General features: G+C 45.8%; 9 protein-coding genes and 1 non-coding gene across 12 annotated transcripts; 4 read left to right on the top strand and 6 right to left on the bottom strand.

Annotated features, from left to right (window-relative positions):
- Positions 1–75: 75 nt before the first annotated feature.
- Dhrs4 (Dehydrogenase/reductase 4) lies at positions 76–1,282 on the top strand. The gene is made up of 3 exons (NM_139689.3): positions 76–416; positions 480–882; positions 945–1,282. Exons 1-3 carry the CDS (start codon positions 172–174, stop codon positions 1,248–1,250), a joined length of 954 nt encoding a protein of 317 aa, NP_647946.1. The 5' UTR covers positions 76–171; the 3' UTR covers positions 1,251–1,282.
- CHMP2B (Charged multivesicular body protein 2b) lies at positions 1,249–2,103 on the bottom strand. Its single transcript, NM_139690.4, has one exon. The coding sequence runs from the start codon at positions 1,975–1,977 to the stop codon at positions 1,339–1,341; it is 639 nt and encodes a 212-aa protein (NP_647947.1). The 5' UTR covers positions 1,978–2,103; the 3' UTR covers positions 1,249–1,338.
- Positions 2,104–2,326: 223 nt separating this feature from the next.
- Positions 2,327–3,070, top strand: Tcs5 (Threonyl-carbamoyl synthesis 5). The gene has a single exon (NM_139691.2). The coding sequence runs from the start codon at positions 2,368–2,370 to the stop codon at positions 3,040–3,042; it is 675 nt and encodes a 224-aa protein (NP_647948.1). The 5' UTR covers positions 2,327–2,367; the 3' UTR covers positions 3,043–3,070.
- On the bottom strand, positions 3,043–5,346 carry CG4611 (uncharacterized protein). Its single transcript, NM_139692.3, has 2 exons — positions 3,430–5,346; positions 3,043–3,373 (listed from the first exon to the last, which is right to left on the bottom strand). Exons 1-2 carry the CDS (start codon positions 5,248–5,250, stop codon positions 3,083–3,085), a joined length of 2,112 nt encoding a protein of 703 aa, NP_647949.1. The 5' UTR covers positions 5,251–5,346; the 3' UTR covers positions 3,043–3,082.
- An 83-nt stretch (positions 5,347–5,429) lies between these two features.
- On the top strand, positions 5,430–5,974 carry CG10674 (uncharacterized protein). The gene is made up of 2 exons (NM_139693.2): positions 5,430–5,644; positions 5,712–5,974. The coding sequence occupies exons 1-2, from the start codon at positions 5,489–5,491 to the stop codon at positions 5,880–5,882; spliced, it is 327 nt and encodes a 108-aa protein (NP_647950.1). The 5' UTR covers positions 5,430–5,488; the 3' UTR covers positions 5,883–5,974.
- asRNA:CR45160 (antisense RNA:CR45160) lies at positions 5,498–6,180 on the bottom strand. The gene is made up of 4 exons (NR_124790.1): positions 6,112–6,180; positions 5,973–6,053; positions 5,704–5,899; positions 5,498–5,632 (listed from the first exon to the last, which is right to left on the bottom strand).
- Positions 6,052–7,851, bottom strand: Yod1 (Yod1 deubiquitinase). 3 transcript variants are annotated; one of them, NM_001274507.1, is made up of 2 exons: positions 7,783–7,851; positions 6,052–7,376 (listed from the first exon to the last, which is right to left on the bottom strand). In NM_001274507.1, exon 2 carries the CDS (start codon positions 7,329–7,331, stop codon positions 6,288–6,290), a length of 1,044 nt encoding a protein of 347 aa, NP_001261436.1. In that variant the 5' UTR covers positions 7,332–7,376; positions 7,783–7,851; the 3' UTR covers positions 6,052–6,287. The 3 variants fall into 2 exon arrangements, with proteins under 3 accessions (NP_001261436.1, NP_647951.2, NP_001261435.1); NM_139694.4 differs by lacking the exon at positions 7,783–7,851 and having other exon boundaries at positions 6,052–7,502.
- A 650-nt stretch (positions 7,852–8,501) lies between these two features.
- Positions 8,502–8,926, top strand: CG15213 (uncharacterized protein). Its single transcript, NM_144202.2, has 2 exons — positions 8,502–8,594; positions 8,654–8,926. Exons 1-2 carry the CDS (start codon positions 8,577–8,579, stop codon positions 8,822–8,824), a joined length of 189 nt encoding a protein of 62 aa, NP_652459.1. The 5' UTR covers positions 8,502–8,576; the 3' UTR covers positions 8,825–8,926.
- A 668-nt stretch (positions 8,927–9,594) lies between these two features.
- On the bottom strand, positions 9,595–10,177 carry CG15212 (uncharacterized protein). The gene is made up of 2 exons (NM_144201.4): positions 10,101–10,177; positions 9,595–9,962 (listed from the first exon to the last, which is right to left on the bottom strand). The coding sequence occupies exons 1-2, from the start codon at positions 10,116–10,118 to the stop codon at positions 9,789–9,791; spliced, it is 192 nt and encodes a 63-aa protein (NP_652458.1). The 5' UTR covers positions 10,119–10,177; the 3' UTR covers positions 9,595–9,788.
- Positions 10,178–11,481: 1,304 nt separating this feature from the next.
- Positions 11,482–12,223, bottom strand: CG4597 (uncharacterized protein; the record flags this gene model as incomplete). Its single annotated transcript, NM_139695.2, has 2 exons — positions 12,156–12,223; positions 11,482–12,099 (listed from the first exon to the last, which is right to left on the bottom strand). Exons 1-2 carry the CDS (start codon positions 12,213–12,215, stop codon positions 11,482–11,484), a joined length of 678 nt encoding a protein of 225 aa, NP_647952.2. The 5' UTR covers positions 12,216–12,223.
- Between the last annotated feature and the right edge of the window lie 1,183 nt (positions 12,224–13,406).

Raw genomic sequence — 13,406 nt, 5'->3', positions numbered from 1 at the left:
ATAAATTTTCAAATTTCGCGCCACCGGCGAATGAGCTTTTTCATTCACTGTGAATGGCAAACCGCTGAAAAGAAGAACTAGTAAACAGTTTGGAGATTCGTAGTTAAAATAGGGAAAATCAATTATTAGGCAACGAATCTCAAGATCCTTCGCAAAAGTCCTACTTCAAAAATGTTGCATCTGAGCAAACAACTGGTGGTCAGGGCGCCCAAGATCCGTCTGAATGCCAGCGCTGTGAGTGGAAGTGGTCAAAGTTCAAGTTTCGATCAAAACAGCAACAATTACAGCCGAAAACTTGTTGGCCCTAATCTCAATCAATGCCACAAACGCTTGTCCAGCAGTAGTCAAAGTTCGACAGCCGGCACGATGAAGCGTTTGGCAGGAAAAGTAGCCGTGGTCACCGCCTCCACCGATGGGTAAGCAGCTCAATAGAAACTGGAGAGGATCGCACCCACTAAATTCTGATTAATCCCTCCCAGCATTGGTTTCGCGATTGCCAAAAGGCTGGCCGAAGATGGCGCCGCAGTGGTCATCAGCAGTCGCAAGCAAAAGAATGTGGACTCTGCTCTGGCGGAGCTGCGCAAACTGAACTTGAATGTCCACGGTCTGAAGTGCCATGTCAGCGAACCCGAGGATCGCAAACAGCTCTTTGAGGAGACCATTAGCAAGTTTGGCAAGCTCAACATTCTGGTCAGCAATGCAGCCACCAATCCTGCGGTCGGCGGTGTCCTCGAGTGCGATGAGAAGGTGTGGGACAAGATCTTCGATGTGAACGTGAAGAGTTCCTATCTGCTGGCCAAGGAGGCACTGCCTCTCCTGCGCCAGCAAAAGAACTCCAGCATCGTTTTCGTCTCCTCCATTGCTGGCTATGATGCCTTTGAGGTTAGTCGCCTTATCTGCGGTTCAGTTGTTCAATGCTTATCTCCGTTATCTTAATCGCATAGCTACTGGGAGCCTATTCCGTCAGCAAGACCGCGCTGATTGGCTTGACCAAGGCAGCCGCCAAGGATCTGGCGCCCGAGGGCATTCGCGTCAACTGCCTGGCTCCAGGAGTCATCAGGACAAAGTTCTCGAAAGCACTGTACGAGAATGAGTCGGCGAATGAAGCGGCTTTGAGCAAAATACCCATGGGTCGTCTGGGCACCAGTGAGGAGATGGCTGGCGTGGTCTCCTTTTTGGTCTCCGAGGATGCGGGCTACATTACCGGAGAGTCCATTGTGGCTGGCGGTGGAATGACAGCTCGTTTGTAAGCGGTGTACATAAATATAATTTCTTACGGGCTATGGATAACAGCGATGTTCACAGTAGTTACAAAATAGAATGAAAAACAGGTAAGGACTAAGAGGAGCGCAGCTTGGCCAGTTGATCGGCAATGTCCTTCTCGGTGCGCTTGCCACTCGTCTCAAAGTCTGAGGATCCCGTGGCCGGGATGCTGGACATCTTGCCGGAGATCTCGATGCCGATCTCGTCGAGCACCTTGTTGACTACGGCATTGGACTCCTCCTCGTCGCCGGACTCATTCAGCATGTCGTCCAGCGTGTCGTTGATCATCTCGTCGGTCATTTCCATCTTCATGTTGGCCGCCTGGAACTGGCGCACTGTTTCCCCGATGGCCTCCGGTCGCATCACCTTATTCATTTCACCCATCGTCTTGGCCGTGGTGCCCATGGCTTCGCTTAGGGCGATATTGGCGCCCATGTTCTTGTTCTGGTAGCCAATGGACTGAATCTTGCCCGCTGCTGCGTATGTGCGTGATTTCTGCTTCCTGATCTCCACCAGCTGCTTGGCCAGAATGCGGCAGGCATCGTTGTTCCCAGCGGCGGCATTCCGTCGGATCTCCAGCTCCAGCTTGCGCTCCTCCTCCTCCATTTTCCTGCGCTCCCGTTCGATGTCCCTGGTGGCCTTGCGCAGCGATCGGTCATTCTCCCGCTGCTGCTCCTTCACGGTGGGTTTCTTTCCGAAAATATTGTTGAACATTTTGGGATTTGGTGCGATCTTAAACTAAGGTTTCCGACTTCTGACGATGTTGTGATGGGTTTTCCTGATGATGATTCACTCGGAGATTCGATTGGCGCTATAGGAGTAAATACGAAAACAGCAAGCAGCTGTTTTGCACGCGCTTCGTGGTGAATGAGTAATGAAATCATGGGCGTAGATGGTAAGTTTTTAGGGGGTTCTCCATTTAATATATTTATAGTGGTTTCACATTTATGGTTGGTGGGAAAATTCAGTAGCAGTCGATAATTATTTTCTAAACTTAAAAAAAATAAAAGGTACATTTTCCCAACCCCTCTTACAAACGACGCTGTGTGGTGTTGCCACCTTGTTTAAGACAAGTGCACCGGTTTGTTTTCAAGCGTATTAAAAATGTCCCTAGAAATCCTGAAACAAGGCGCTGAAGGACGCCTATATTTGGGCGATTTCAAAGGAGAAGCCTGCCTGATCAAGGAGCGGTTCGTAAAGAAGTACCGCCACCCGGAACTGAACACCCAGATCACGCGGCAGCGCATGAAAGCGGAGGCCAAGGCATCGGGAAGATGTCTAGCCGCTGGAATCCTGGCACCAAAGATCCTCCACTCGGACCTCAACACCCACAAGCTGTATATGGAATATTTCGATGCAGCCAAGACTGCCAAGCAGTTCATCCAGGAAACAGTGTCCACTCAGACGGAGGATGAAGCCAAGAAATGTCTGCTGGAGTTCTGCACGCGGATCGGTGAAATCATTGGGAAAATGCACTCCAATCACATTATACATGGCGATCTCACCACATCTAACATCCTCATCAATCCGAAGGGTGGCGACTACGATGTCATTCTGATTGACTTCGGCTTGAGCCACTACAATCAGGCCACCGAGGACAAGGGTGTGGATCTGTACGTCCTGGAGCGGGCGCTACTCAGTACGCACAGCGAACAGCCGTATATCTTCGAGCACGTCCTGGCCGCCTATCGCACAGCGTGCGGTAAGGACGAACAGGCAGTGCTCACCAAGTTCGAGGAGGTGCGAGCACGCGGACGCAAAAGAACCATGATTGGTTAACGAATAATAATAAACTTTATTGGGAGTTAAACTTTTTAGCTTATTCTATCCTCTTCAAAGACTCTTTGGGAGGGTCATCCTTCAGCTCGTGTATCTTGATCTTCTTGATGTACTTTCGCTGTTTCGTTTTGTGCTTGAGCTGCTCGTGCTTGAGTGGTTCCATTCCGTTGACAGGCGGCAGCTTGAACTGGTCATACGGGCGCTCCTTCACCTTGGCAATGGCGTCCTCCAGCTTGAGACCGGACAGTCCCTGCTCCTCGTAGTACAGGCGGTATTTATCACAGAACTTAGAGTGGCCCTTCTTAAAGGCTGCCGTCTTGGTTGATGGATGCTGCATATACACAACAATTAATGATTTAACTAGCAGAAAGTTAGCTATAAACTCACTCTGGCATCAATGGCTCGCGCACAACCTCTGTGAAAGTTGTGCAGGTGCCGCAGGAAGGCTTCATTTGGCTTAAGGCCCTCCTCCAGACTCAACTGAATGATCTCGTTGACGTAGCTAAAGGATTTGTTAGCACATCCCTGCCGCAGCATGGCCCCCAGTATGGGCATGTTCATCTTAATGCCCGCCACATGCATCTGTTCCAGCAGTTCCCTAGCCTCTTCCTGCGTGCGACAACCCAAAGCGAGCACACCGTAGGTGACAATGTCCGGCCGCAAACCCGCCGTGCGAATCATGAGGAGCACTTCCTTGGCACTCTCGTAATCAAAGCGCATGGAACGCTTTTTAATCAGTATGTTGAAGAAGTCGATGTCCGCCTTGAGGCCAATCTTGCGCACAAACGTGAGCAGCTGCTTCTCGGCAGCATTTGTGGGCGGTATCACCTCCAGCATTGCGGTAAATGTCTCGATGTCCGGTGTAATGTTGTGCTGCTTCATGTGCTCCAGAAAGCCAGTGAGACCGCCGAGTAGCAAGAAACGTTCGTGTGGACGTGTCACCTCCTCCAGGGCCACCAGACTGCCCAGATGCGGCTGAGGCAGCAAAAGATTGGGCAGTTCCAGCTCGCTCGCTGTGGTGGCCACCTCAATTTGGGCAGGCAACGTAGTTGTGTTGGCTTCCACACTGGGTAAATCATCTTGCTGACCTTTCTCCAACTGGAGAACTGGTTTCTTTCTAGCAGCTGAGGGCGCAATTTTATCGATAACCTCTCGCATGGAATCCAAGTCACCGAAGCCACAATCCCTTGCACATCTCAGCATTGCATTGAAGCTGTAGTAGTCCGGGCTAATACCTCGCTGCAACATGTTGTGCCAAGTCAGCAGAGCATGCCGGAAACCGTGCTCCGAGTTGCTGGCACACGCCTGCAGCAGAAAGTTGAATGTATCTGCATTCAGTTCCAGCTGGCGCTCCATCATTTCGTCGGCCAGCATGTAGGCGGTGTCCACATCGCCACACCTTCCATACGCCTTGATCATGGCATTGTAGTTTTTCACATTTGGTTCGTAGCCCTTCTCGAGCATGTTCTCCCGCAGGATTTGGGCCTTGGCCAGGCCATCGCTCACGGAGGGAGCATTGGCGCAGGCGTTGAATAGCGAAGTGTAGGTTCCTCCGGTGACTTGAAGACCACGTTGCCGCATCTTGGTGTACAGGAAGAAGGCCTTGCGGGTGTAGCCCGCCTTGGCACAGCCACTGATCAGCAGATTGTATATGTACTTGTCCGGCTTGGCGCGATCCTCCTTTAGCATCCGTTGCTCCAGCACGGCGATGGCCTCATTTAGGCGATTCGCCTTAAGATGGTCCTTAATTTGGCGGGCGTATTCCACGGCTTTTAGTTTCTTTGAGCGCCTAGTGGAATTGCTAAGGAACTCCTCTTCCTCGACATCACCCGGGTCTTCTGTTGCAGCCACCTTGGCATCGCCAAAGGTGTCCGGATCACCAAAATCCTGCACCTTTTTGGTGGACTTCTCTTTGGGTTTCTTTTCTGGCTTAAACTTCTGGTGCTCCTTGGGTGCTGCTGTGATAAGTTCTTCAAAAACTTCTTCGCGAAAAGGATTCTGGTTCCTGTTGGCCTCTCGTTTGGTCTCCAAACCGGCTTGTTGATCCGTAATCCTCACGTGCAGCAGGCGATTTTGTGAGCAAGACCAAGTTGCAGGCAGAATAACCAGCCGGCTGATGTTGTAACTATTTAACCGTCTTCCGGTGGCATTTAATTGCAAGCCACGTATGTGGCAGCTCATTGAACGGCTAATCAACCGCAGAGCCATGTTATCTGTTGCAATTTTCTGTGATTTTTATGTAATTAAAAAAAAACTATTTTAAACGTGCGTGTGGCGGCGGTGTAAATAAAGAAACAGCTGATGAAGGGGCGTTGCCACCTTGTGTCCGAAATGCCAGTCAAATAAGAACGTAAGCAACCTGCACGGCATTCACATTCCACGCAAACATCCATTGCAATCTGACCTGGTTTTTCGATTAAATTGGTGAAAATTAAATAAATTAAAAATGAACATGACCGTGGATCCGCGCCGCAAGGAGAAGATCAACCGCTACAAGGCGCCCAAGAACCAGGGCCAGAGCGGCGGCGCCAACGAGGACATGATGCCGGATTACATGAACATTCTGGGCATGATTTTCTCCATGTGTGGACTGATGATGAAGGTAATAACACCCCAAAGATTACAACCAAGTGACTTGGCATTTATCAGTATGTAACCCACCTACACAGCTCAAGTGGTGCGCCTGGTTTGCGCTGTACTGCTCCTGCATTAGTTTCGCCAGTTCTCGGGCCAGCGACGATGCCAAACAGGTGCTCTCCTCCTTTATGTTGAGCGTCAGTGCGGTGGTGATGTCCTACCTCCAGAATCCCGCTGCCATGACCCCACCATGGGCTTCCTAGCACTGGACCTAAGATAACTATTTTAAATTTAATGTAATTGAACAGTTGAGAGCCTCGGTTTTGTTCGACGCTCAGTAAAAAAGTACGTACGTAGTTGGTTGCCTTGTGAATTCAGGACAGCTTTCTGGAACTTGACCTTATAGCTATATAGGTACCAACTCCAAGACTTGCCTAGTGTAGATGAAGGTATATTTTATTGCATTCCGAAAGGGATTAAAAGGGGACTAACATGAATACAGGCGGCTGGGCTCAATTCAATAATTAATAACTTAGGTAGGCGGTGATGTGGAGGTAGTACTGCTAATGAGATGACTCCTCGCACGGCGATTGTGGCTAGGTGGTGAGCAGGTAGTAGGCGAACAGCATGAATGCCACAATGTAGACGGTGCCGAAGATCAGGACGTATTAAATCTCTCCAAAGTTCTTGTGTCCGGTTTGCTTGGCATGCTCCTGGGCCTGCACCTGGCCGACCAGCCTGACATCGCACTGCATGCAGCGCAGCGTGAATTTATCCACATTGGTGTATTGGCGGGAGGACTGCGCCTCGTTGGCCAACTGCTCGGCCTGCTGATAGACGCCCAGCTCTTCCACCGGGAAGATGGTGGCCGGCGCAGCACTCGGCGATGTCTCCATGTACAGCGGATCGTAGTGGATGCCATCGAAGAGCAGGAAGACACGCAGTCCAAAGTTCTTGTCCTCGCCAAAGCGATTGATAATGGCGTTTTGTATGTCCACCACATCGATCTCAATGCCATAGTAGTTGGACAGTATGGACACTTCGATGGCGCCGCCCCACGAATCCGCCTTCTGTATCCAGGCGCAGTACTCGGCATTCGATTTGCCCAGCACGGCGTCGTTGTAGCTCTGCGGATCGGCGGCCACCTCCTGCGCAATGATGTGACGCATCATTTCGCTGCCCTCGTTGTCCACCTTCCCGTTGAGCACGAATCGTATGCTGGTGAAGAGGCACGAATTGTCCGCCGGCACCACCTTCTTCAGCAGTATGCCATTAAAGTCGCCATTCGGTCCGCTTTCCGTCGGCGCCACTGGCAGCTGGTAGTCTGCTGCCTGGGCGACTGGACCGCCAGCGGTTTCCTGCAGCAGCTGTGCCTCCTCCTCGGCCTGCAGACGACGCGCCAGCGCCTCGTCATCCTCCACGGTGGTGCCGCCAGGCACAGGGGCAGCAGGAGCAGGGGCAGCCTTCTCCTCCACAATCAGCGTCTCTCCGCTGTTGATTCCGACCGCCTTGAGGGCGCGCTGCTCCTGCTGCTGCGAGAGATCCAATGGCTTGGGCGGATAGCCTACTAGGACGTGCAATTGCGTCGCTTCGATGTCGGTGGCCTGGACTATTTTCGTTTTCAGCTCCCCCAGCGTCGTATGCTCGTTCAGGTCGTTGACAATGAATTGACCTTTTTTGGACTTGAGCTTCACACTGAACGAACCCGTCATTGTATCCGTTTGTTCTCTTCGTGTGGGCCTGCGATGGAAATTGGGCTAATTTTGAGTTGGTTTTTGTGTGCAATTGGATAACTGATAAATTTTGTAATTTGACTAATTTGTTTCTTTTTTTTTATTTGTTTGTTACAGCGTATCGATGCTATCGAATTTCGATATCTGTTGGTATTTTTTGTGCTTTAATATATAATTATAATCGATTAGTGCAGTGAGTAATGTTGTTGGCGAGGCCAATCGATTTTTTGTTCTCTTGCAAACTTTTTGATAAGAGTGGCAGCACTGGAAAATTGGCGCTATTTATTTAAATTTTCAAAAGTGGGAAAATCAAAGAGGAGATTTATGTATTTTCCTCTTTTCTACTCCATTTTGTAAATCTTGATTGATAATTATGGAAAGCAAATCTTAATTAAAATGTAAACACATTTAATTATAAGAATAAAATTACTTCGATTTTACAGATTTTAGCTTGGATGTGAAATATTTAGAAATTTACAAATAACTCTACATTCGACTTTTAATTTACTCAATGCAGCTAATTTCGAAAAGTTGGCAGGTCGGCATTTTCAAACCGCCTGCTTAAATTTAAATCTCAAAATCTTATCAATTTTGCGCAATGGGTTATTCGCCGTCTGCCAGCATACACACTTAAAAATATAACTATATTCGGATAATTCAGCTACTCTAGCCTATTATGGAGGTGTGAACGAAAAGCTAATGGCTGATCTGAACGTTAAGGCCAATGTCAAGTTGCTAATTAATATTTAGCAGAGATTCCGCTCGCAGCTAATGGCCAAGTCAAATAGAACCCAGAACCAAGGAAACACCGATTAGCAAAAAGAAGTGAAGCCGGAGAAACCGCAAGTCAACAAATTGCCCAAACATAAGGCGTCGCAAGTTCAACAATGGCACCACAATAAGGTAATCTACTTGGCTACGAAAAAGGGAACCTGGCTTTTGTTATCACATTGCGTGTTGGACTAAAATCACTTTTAATAGTCCAAACAGATTGATATACCACCCCGCCCGCCGACATGTGAATCACTGAATCTTTGGCTGATGCTTCGCGTTGTTTTAGTTTCTATGAAAGACGAGCGGTCTGCCGGCCGAGCAACTCACTCTCAACTGAACAGGCATATAAATAGACGGGTCGGCGGGGTCTGGTGATCAGTGCAAGCAGGTCTGTCAACGCGCAGTGCGAATCCATCGATCGATTACTACATACATCTAGCCACATACAACATGAAGTTCTTGCTCCTGGTGCGTCACTAAAAATCGACACGGAATACCAAGGAACTTTACTGACCCTTCCTTTACAGAGCGTCTTCCTTTGCCTTGCCGTGTGCTTCATGGCCACCAGTGCTGCTCCTCGCGAGGAGGCCATTCCCGATGGCTTCGAAGGTCCTGGCAGTGAGTCCGTCAACCCATCCGACGACCAATCCTTCCTGCTCAAGCTGAAGCTGCTCAAGAAGCTGCTGTTCCTGGGCTAGACACCACACCCTCACATTTATGGATTTATAGTTTAACTTAACATGTGTTTAGGTTTTTAAGAAGAAAAACAAGAGTGAAATTAAAGAAAGTATTTGGTAACGAAACCTTTACTTATTCATTTTTTATTGCAAGGTTAAAACAAAATGGTGCCCAAAAAAAAAACAAGTTCGCTTCTTAAGTCTTTTGTTTGAAGAGGTCCAACCTTCAATTCCAAATAATTTTCTTTTTTTACGATCACATTAAAATCATTCCTAATACTACTAATACACCTGAATGTTAAAATTTATGGTAAGTTGAAAGGCTGGAACCATGTGCTTCAACTTGATGGCAATCATGTCCGATTTTTCGTGACCAGCTCTCAATATGTCAATATGTGATGAGTTATCGTTACTTTTTACATAATTTTGATACTTGAAAATATTTAATATATTATATTTAGTTAAGCTATAATATTACTGGCATATCAAGTTAACTAATCATGCCAATTAATGAAAGTAGGTATGATCATTAATCTCACAGTGGGCTCCTTGTATTAGCACATCATTGAACCCACTTGATTCATTTACGACTGAGATTGGCCAATATTTATACGCATGTAAGGAAGATTCCGTTCGCTTTTCACACTCTCTACCCAGAAACGATCCGAAACGGGTTTCTTATTCAGATCTAGGCAAACAAAAACCCGACCCGCTGCCAGTCATTAGCTCCTTTTTGGACACACATGGAGATCTCATCCCCGACGCTTCGATGATATAAGAAAAGCCGACGTGTATGAAAATAACATTTATTTTAGTTACGATTACGTATACTTTACTCGTATGTATGTGCTTTTGTGTGTGTTTGTGTGTTTGTGCTTATTGGGTATTGTCTAAACAAAACGGTTTGAAAATCGAATGTAGTGGGGGAGGCAAGGTTCCCAATTGGCTGGACTAGAATCTGAACGAAGCTTATTGCGAATTTCTCCTAACCCAGGAGCTTCTTCAACTTGAGCAGCTTCTTCAGCTTGAAGATGGCCTGCGGATCCTGGGGACGCTGGACATCGTCGAAGGCAGGCTGGTAGATATTATCGCCGATCAGGGACTCATCCACGGGCACGGCAGAAATGAGGGCGATGGCCATAAGGCACACGAAAATGGTCTGAAAAATGTGAATTACAATAGATTTTTAGTACAAATTGAAAATTTAATATACTTCAACAAACAACTTCATATGTTGCACTTAATTGGAAATCATTTAATCCAATTATTAATCCAAATGTTATATCCAAATACTCACCAGAGCTAGGTACTTCATGATTGCTGCTGCTGGGGAGATGATTACGCTGATTAATCCAAATATCGACTGCACATGGCTCCATCTGGCATCAGGCCTTTTTATAGCCAAACTTTTGGGTGACCATCGATGATAATGTCATGTGTAAACTGCAGTTTGCAATGAAGAAGAGGACAAATGAACGATACATAAACAAAAGAGTCTCGCATAAATAAGACGGTAAGCGAAAAAGAAGTATAAACAGAAAAACCTGGCCAAAAGCAGACGATTCAAGGGGCGTGGCATGTTGAGGCAGGTGCTTTGTTTTTTTTTTTTTTCGGGCCAATTTTTTCGGCAGCGGGACCGAGCAGCAAAACCAGGCTGCCCTGTTTACTTGGTGGTGGCATCTTTTGTTTGCTTCGCTAAGCCACTGAAGAAGTTGATCGTTGATTAAATAATAATCAGACTGGGTAAATGAAGACATCGACAAATGAAGGTCACCTCAAATGCGGTCAGCGGAGTAATATTTAAACAAAACCCGGAAGAAGGCGGAAATTGTAATGCCAGGCAGTTTAATTGCTAATTCAGTGTATCTAGAGCCCCTCGATCACCCAATTCAAATGGTAAGTTAATCTGAAGTTCAAGATCCAATGATCGAATGATCAGTGGTCAAGCCAATTAAAATATAAATTATCACTTGAGCAGAGGATCCATAAATATTTGACACTTTGAACAGCTGTCAGGCCTGTAGAGTGGAATACTAAATCAATAAAAGTTAAGCTAAACGACGGAACCATTTTGGGCTGGGCGATGGTATAAAAACCAACATATGATTGGTACGGAGGCCAAGTGTTTTTTTTGCCCAGTCATCGTGCAAGTATTGATGATGCTGACGACGATCTTGCAGCTGAAAACCGGAAACATTCGCCCTGCTCTAAATATGTAAATAACGAACTTTCGAGAATGCCGCCACAATGTCAACGCAGCTCAAAAAAACATTCCACAGTTTGTACTCCACAAAAACAAATACGTGTCGAATGGATATCACAAACAAAGTTTACCATGACAACAAATTAAAAGATTGGATTGAATGGATATCTTTGAGTTAGTCTTTGTCGTCGGCTTGTCTCGCGCGGTTTAAATTCATGTTTGATATATTTCCCATGCCCCTGGGTTTTTTAATTAACATTTATGGGCGTGGCTGTAACATGTGCGATATGTCTCAATCCCGGCGAATTTTTAGTGGGAGATAATAAATTTTATTACGCACCCGAAACTCGGTGATAGATGGTACTATTTTGCAGAAAATGTGTAAAAATTGTTTTTTTGGGTGAAAAAATTTAGCAAAAAAGGGAGAGGCTCCATGTATAATATATTTGAAAAAATTTAAGTTACAAAAATTACATTATTCGTAATCGTTTGATACTTCCGAACTATCCTCTTTCGACTGAGTAACCTCTGTACTTGCTTCTTCGGTTTTCTCTACTGGCTTCTCAGTCGCTTTATTTTCCTCGCTATTTTTAAACAGCGATGGTTCCGTGTATCCAGGTGGTGTCTTAATGGAAAACTTGATTCTGCATGAAATCAGCTTCATAACTTCCTCGTAGACTTGTATCAGCTCAAAAAGTACCATGTATCTGCCATCGGGAATGCGGAAAGGAACCAGTTTGGAATCAATAACGCCATTCTCAACAAAATAGAAGCCTGGAACCAAAGGACATGAGACAACAAAAGTCGAGGGCAAAAGGCTTTCGCCCGGAATTTCCTCCACTGTAATATTGCGAAGTGAATCGAGGAGCTTGCAGAGATCCTTGTTCGTCATGCGAATCAGATCGAAGTAGTTCGAACCACCAACTTGATCTGACAGCTTCCTTACGAAAATGTGGATGAGAAGCTTGCCAGGAAAGGGCACTTGAACTGTGAGATTCACATTGATTTTCTCATAGTCGACAATGTCATACTCCGCGAACATATCATCTGGTACAAAAGATTTGACATAAAAGTGCTCAAGCCGCAGTCTGATCTGCTTAAGAAGTAGTACTTTATGTATTAAAATTATGGTTTATTTAAATAACTCACACTGTGCACTTGAAGAGCTCCTAAACATGAAAATAAAGCTAAACTTTGCAGAGGCCACATTGTTTAATGCTCGGATGATTGGATTCATTCAAAATAACTGACCGAAAATTGCCGACATTTGGTAACTGGGAAATTAGCTTGTTTAGTCAGGCCACGTTAACTGGACTAATGACATTGTTTCAGCCCGATTCTTATCTATCAAAGCCCCAGCTCTATGAGCAAACGGTGCGAATGCGTAATGTGGTAGGTACACCCACATGTTAACACGGCGTATGCGCAATGAACAAACTTACAGCGTTAAATATTTTCAAATCAACTTTGTGATGAGTGTTTACCAACTAGTTGCTGATATACGAGTCTAACTTGGCGAACTTAACGTCGCATCTATCAAGACGATAACCATAAAACCTGATCCCAGTTGCGAATTCGGTGGCCAACTGATGAACTTGAACCAAAAAGCATGAACGGGTAACTACTGGGAAAAACAGCAAAAGTTTACCATGTAAACGGGCATAAATTGTGCCGCCGGAAAGCAAGGCGAACAAAAGTCTCGGATAAATCATACCAAACAAAATGTATGTATGCCAGTGGACCATAAATTTCGAGCATTTTTATTGCAATTTGCTTGTTTGTACCAAAAACAAGTGCAAACAGTGCCAACAACAACACAACAACAACAACAACAACAACGTAAAGCCGAAAGGCTGCCTTAAGCCGCAAACTACAGTGAAAGTGACGTAATGCGATGCTACCAACAACAATAGCTGGCTAAAAAAAAAAAATATGTATAAAAACCATTAAACAACGACAACAAAGTACAGAGAAAAGCAACTGAGCAAACGGTCAGCAAAAAAAAAATGTCAATGTCTTTTACAACGAAGAAGCAGCAGTAGCAACAACAACATCACCAGTTGACCAAATGGTAAGGGGGTGTGAAGGGGATGGTCTTGGGCGGCTTAAAGGGGGTGTACATAGTGGATAAAGGGGGAACAGAGATAGCAAACATGGCGCAAAAAGTGTACTTTGTTTGCATATGTCTGACCTTTTGCATCGCACTCGGCACGTGTTGCGACTATCGAAAGAGGGCAGGTGACTAAAACGAAAGGAAAATTTAAGTGCTCACAGGTGGGTATAACAAATGTTATTGGGTCTTACCAAAAAACGTTTAAATATTAAAAAAAATATATATATTTATTTAAATTTTAATAGAATTGCATTGAACTGTATCACGATCGCATCTCTAATGCAAAG

Source organism: Drosophila melanogaster, chromosome 3L (genome assembly GCF_000001215.4).
Source record: "Drosophila melanogaster chromosome 3L".
In the NCBI taxonomy this organism is placed as follows: domain Eukaryota; kingdom Metazoa; phylum Arthropoda; class Insecta; order Diptera; family Drosophilidae; genus Drosophila; species Drosophila melanogaster.
Note: the sequence above shows the minus strand (reverse complement) of the source record. Positions and strands in the feature narration are given on the sequence as shown.

What these genes read in the sequence shown, in the direction of transcription:
- Dhrs4 (NM_139689.3), top strand. Translation starts at nt 172, where the DNA reads ATGTTGCATCTGAGCAAACAACTGGTGGTCAGGGCGCCCAAGATCCGT. An exon ending in GTCACCGCCTCCACCGATGG is followed by an intron (nt 417 to 479) that starts GTAAGCAGCTCA and finishes AATCCCTCCCAG; the next exon opens with CATTGGTTTCGCGATTGCCA. An exon ending in CTGGCTATGATGCCTTTGAG is followed by an intron (nt 883 to 944) that starts GTTAGTCGCCTT and finishes TTAATCGCATAG; the next exon opens with CTACTGGGAGCCTATTCCGT.
- CHMP2B (NM_139690.4), bottom strand. Translation starts at nt 1,977, where the DNA reads ATGTTCAACAATATTTTCGGAAAGAAACCCACCGTGAAGGAGCAGCAG.
- Tcs5 (NM_139691.2), top strand. Translation starts at nt 2,368, where the DNA reads ATGTCCCTAGAAATCCTGAAACAAGGCGCTGAAGGACGCCTATATTTG.
- CG4611 (NM_139692.3), bottom strand. Translation starts at nt 5,250, where the DNA reads ATGGCTCTGCGGTTGATTAGCCGTTCAATGAGCTGCCACATACGTGGC. An exon ending in CGCGAGCCATTGATGCCAGA is followed by an intron (nt 3,374 to 3,429) that starts GTGAGTTTATAG and finishes GTGTATATGCAG; the next exon opens with CATCCATCAACCAAGACGGC.
- CG10674 (NM_139693.2), top strand. Translation starts at nt 5,489, where the DNA reads ATGAACATGACCGTGGATCCGCGCCGCAAGGAGAAGATCAACCGCTAC. An exon ending in TGTGTGGACTGATGATGAAG is followed by an intron (nt 5,645 to 5,711) that starts GTAATAACACCC and finishes CCACCTACACAG; the next exon opens with CTCAAGTGGTGCGCCTGGTT.
- Yod1 (NM_001274507.1), bottom strand. Translation starts at nt 7,331, where the DNA reads ATGACGGGTTCGTTCAGTGTGAAGCTCAAGTCCAAAAAAGGTCAATTC.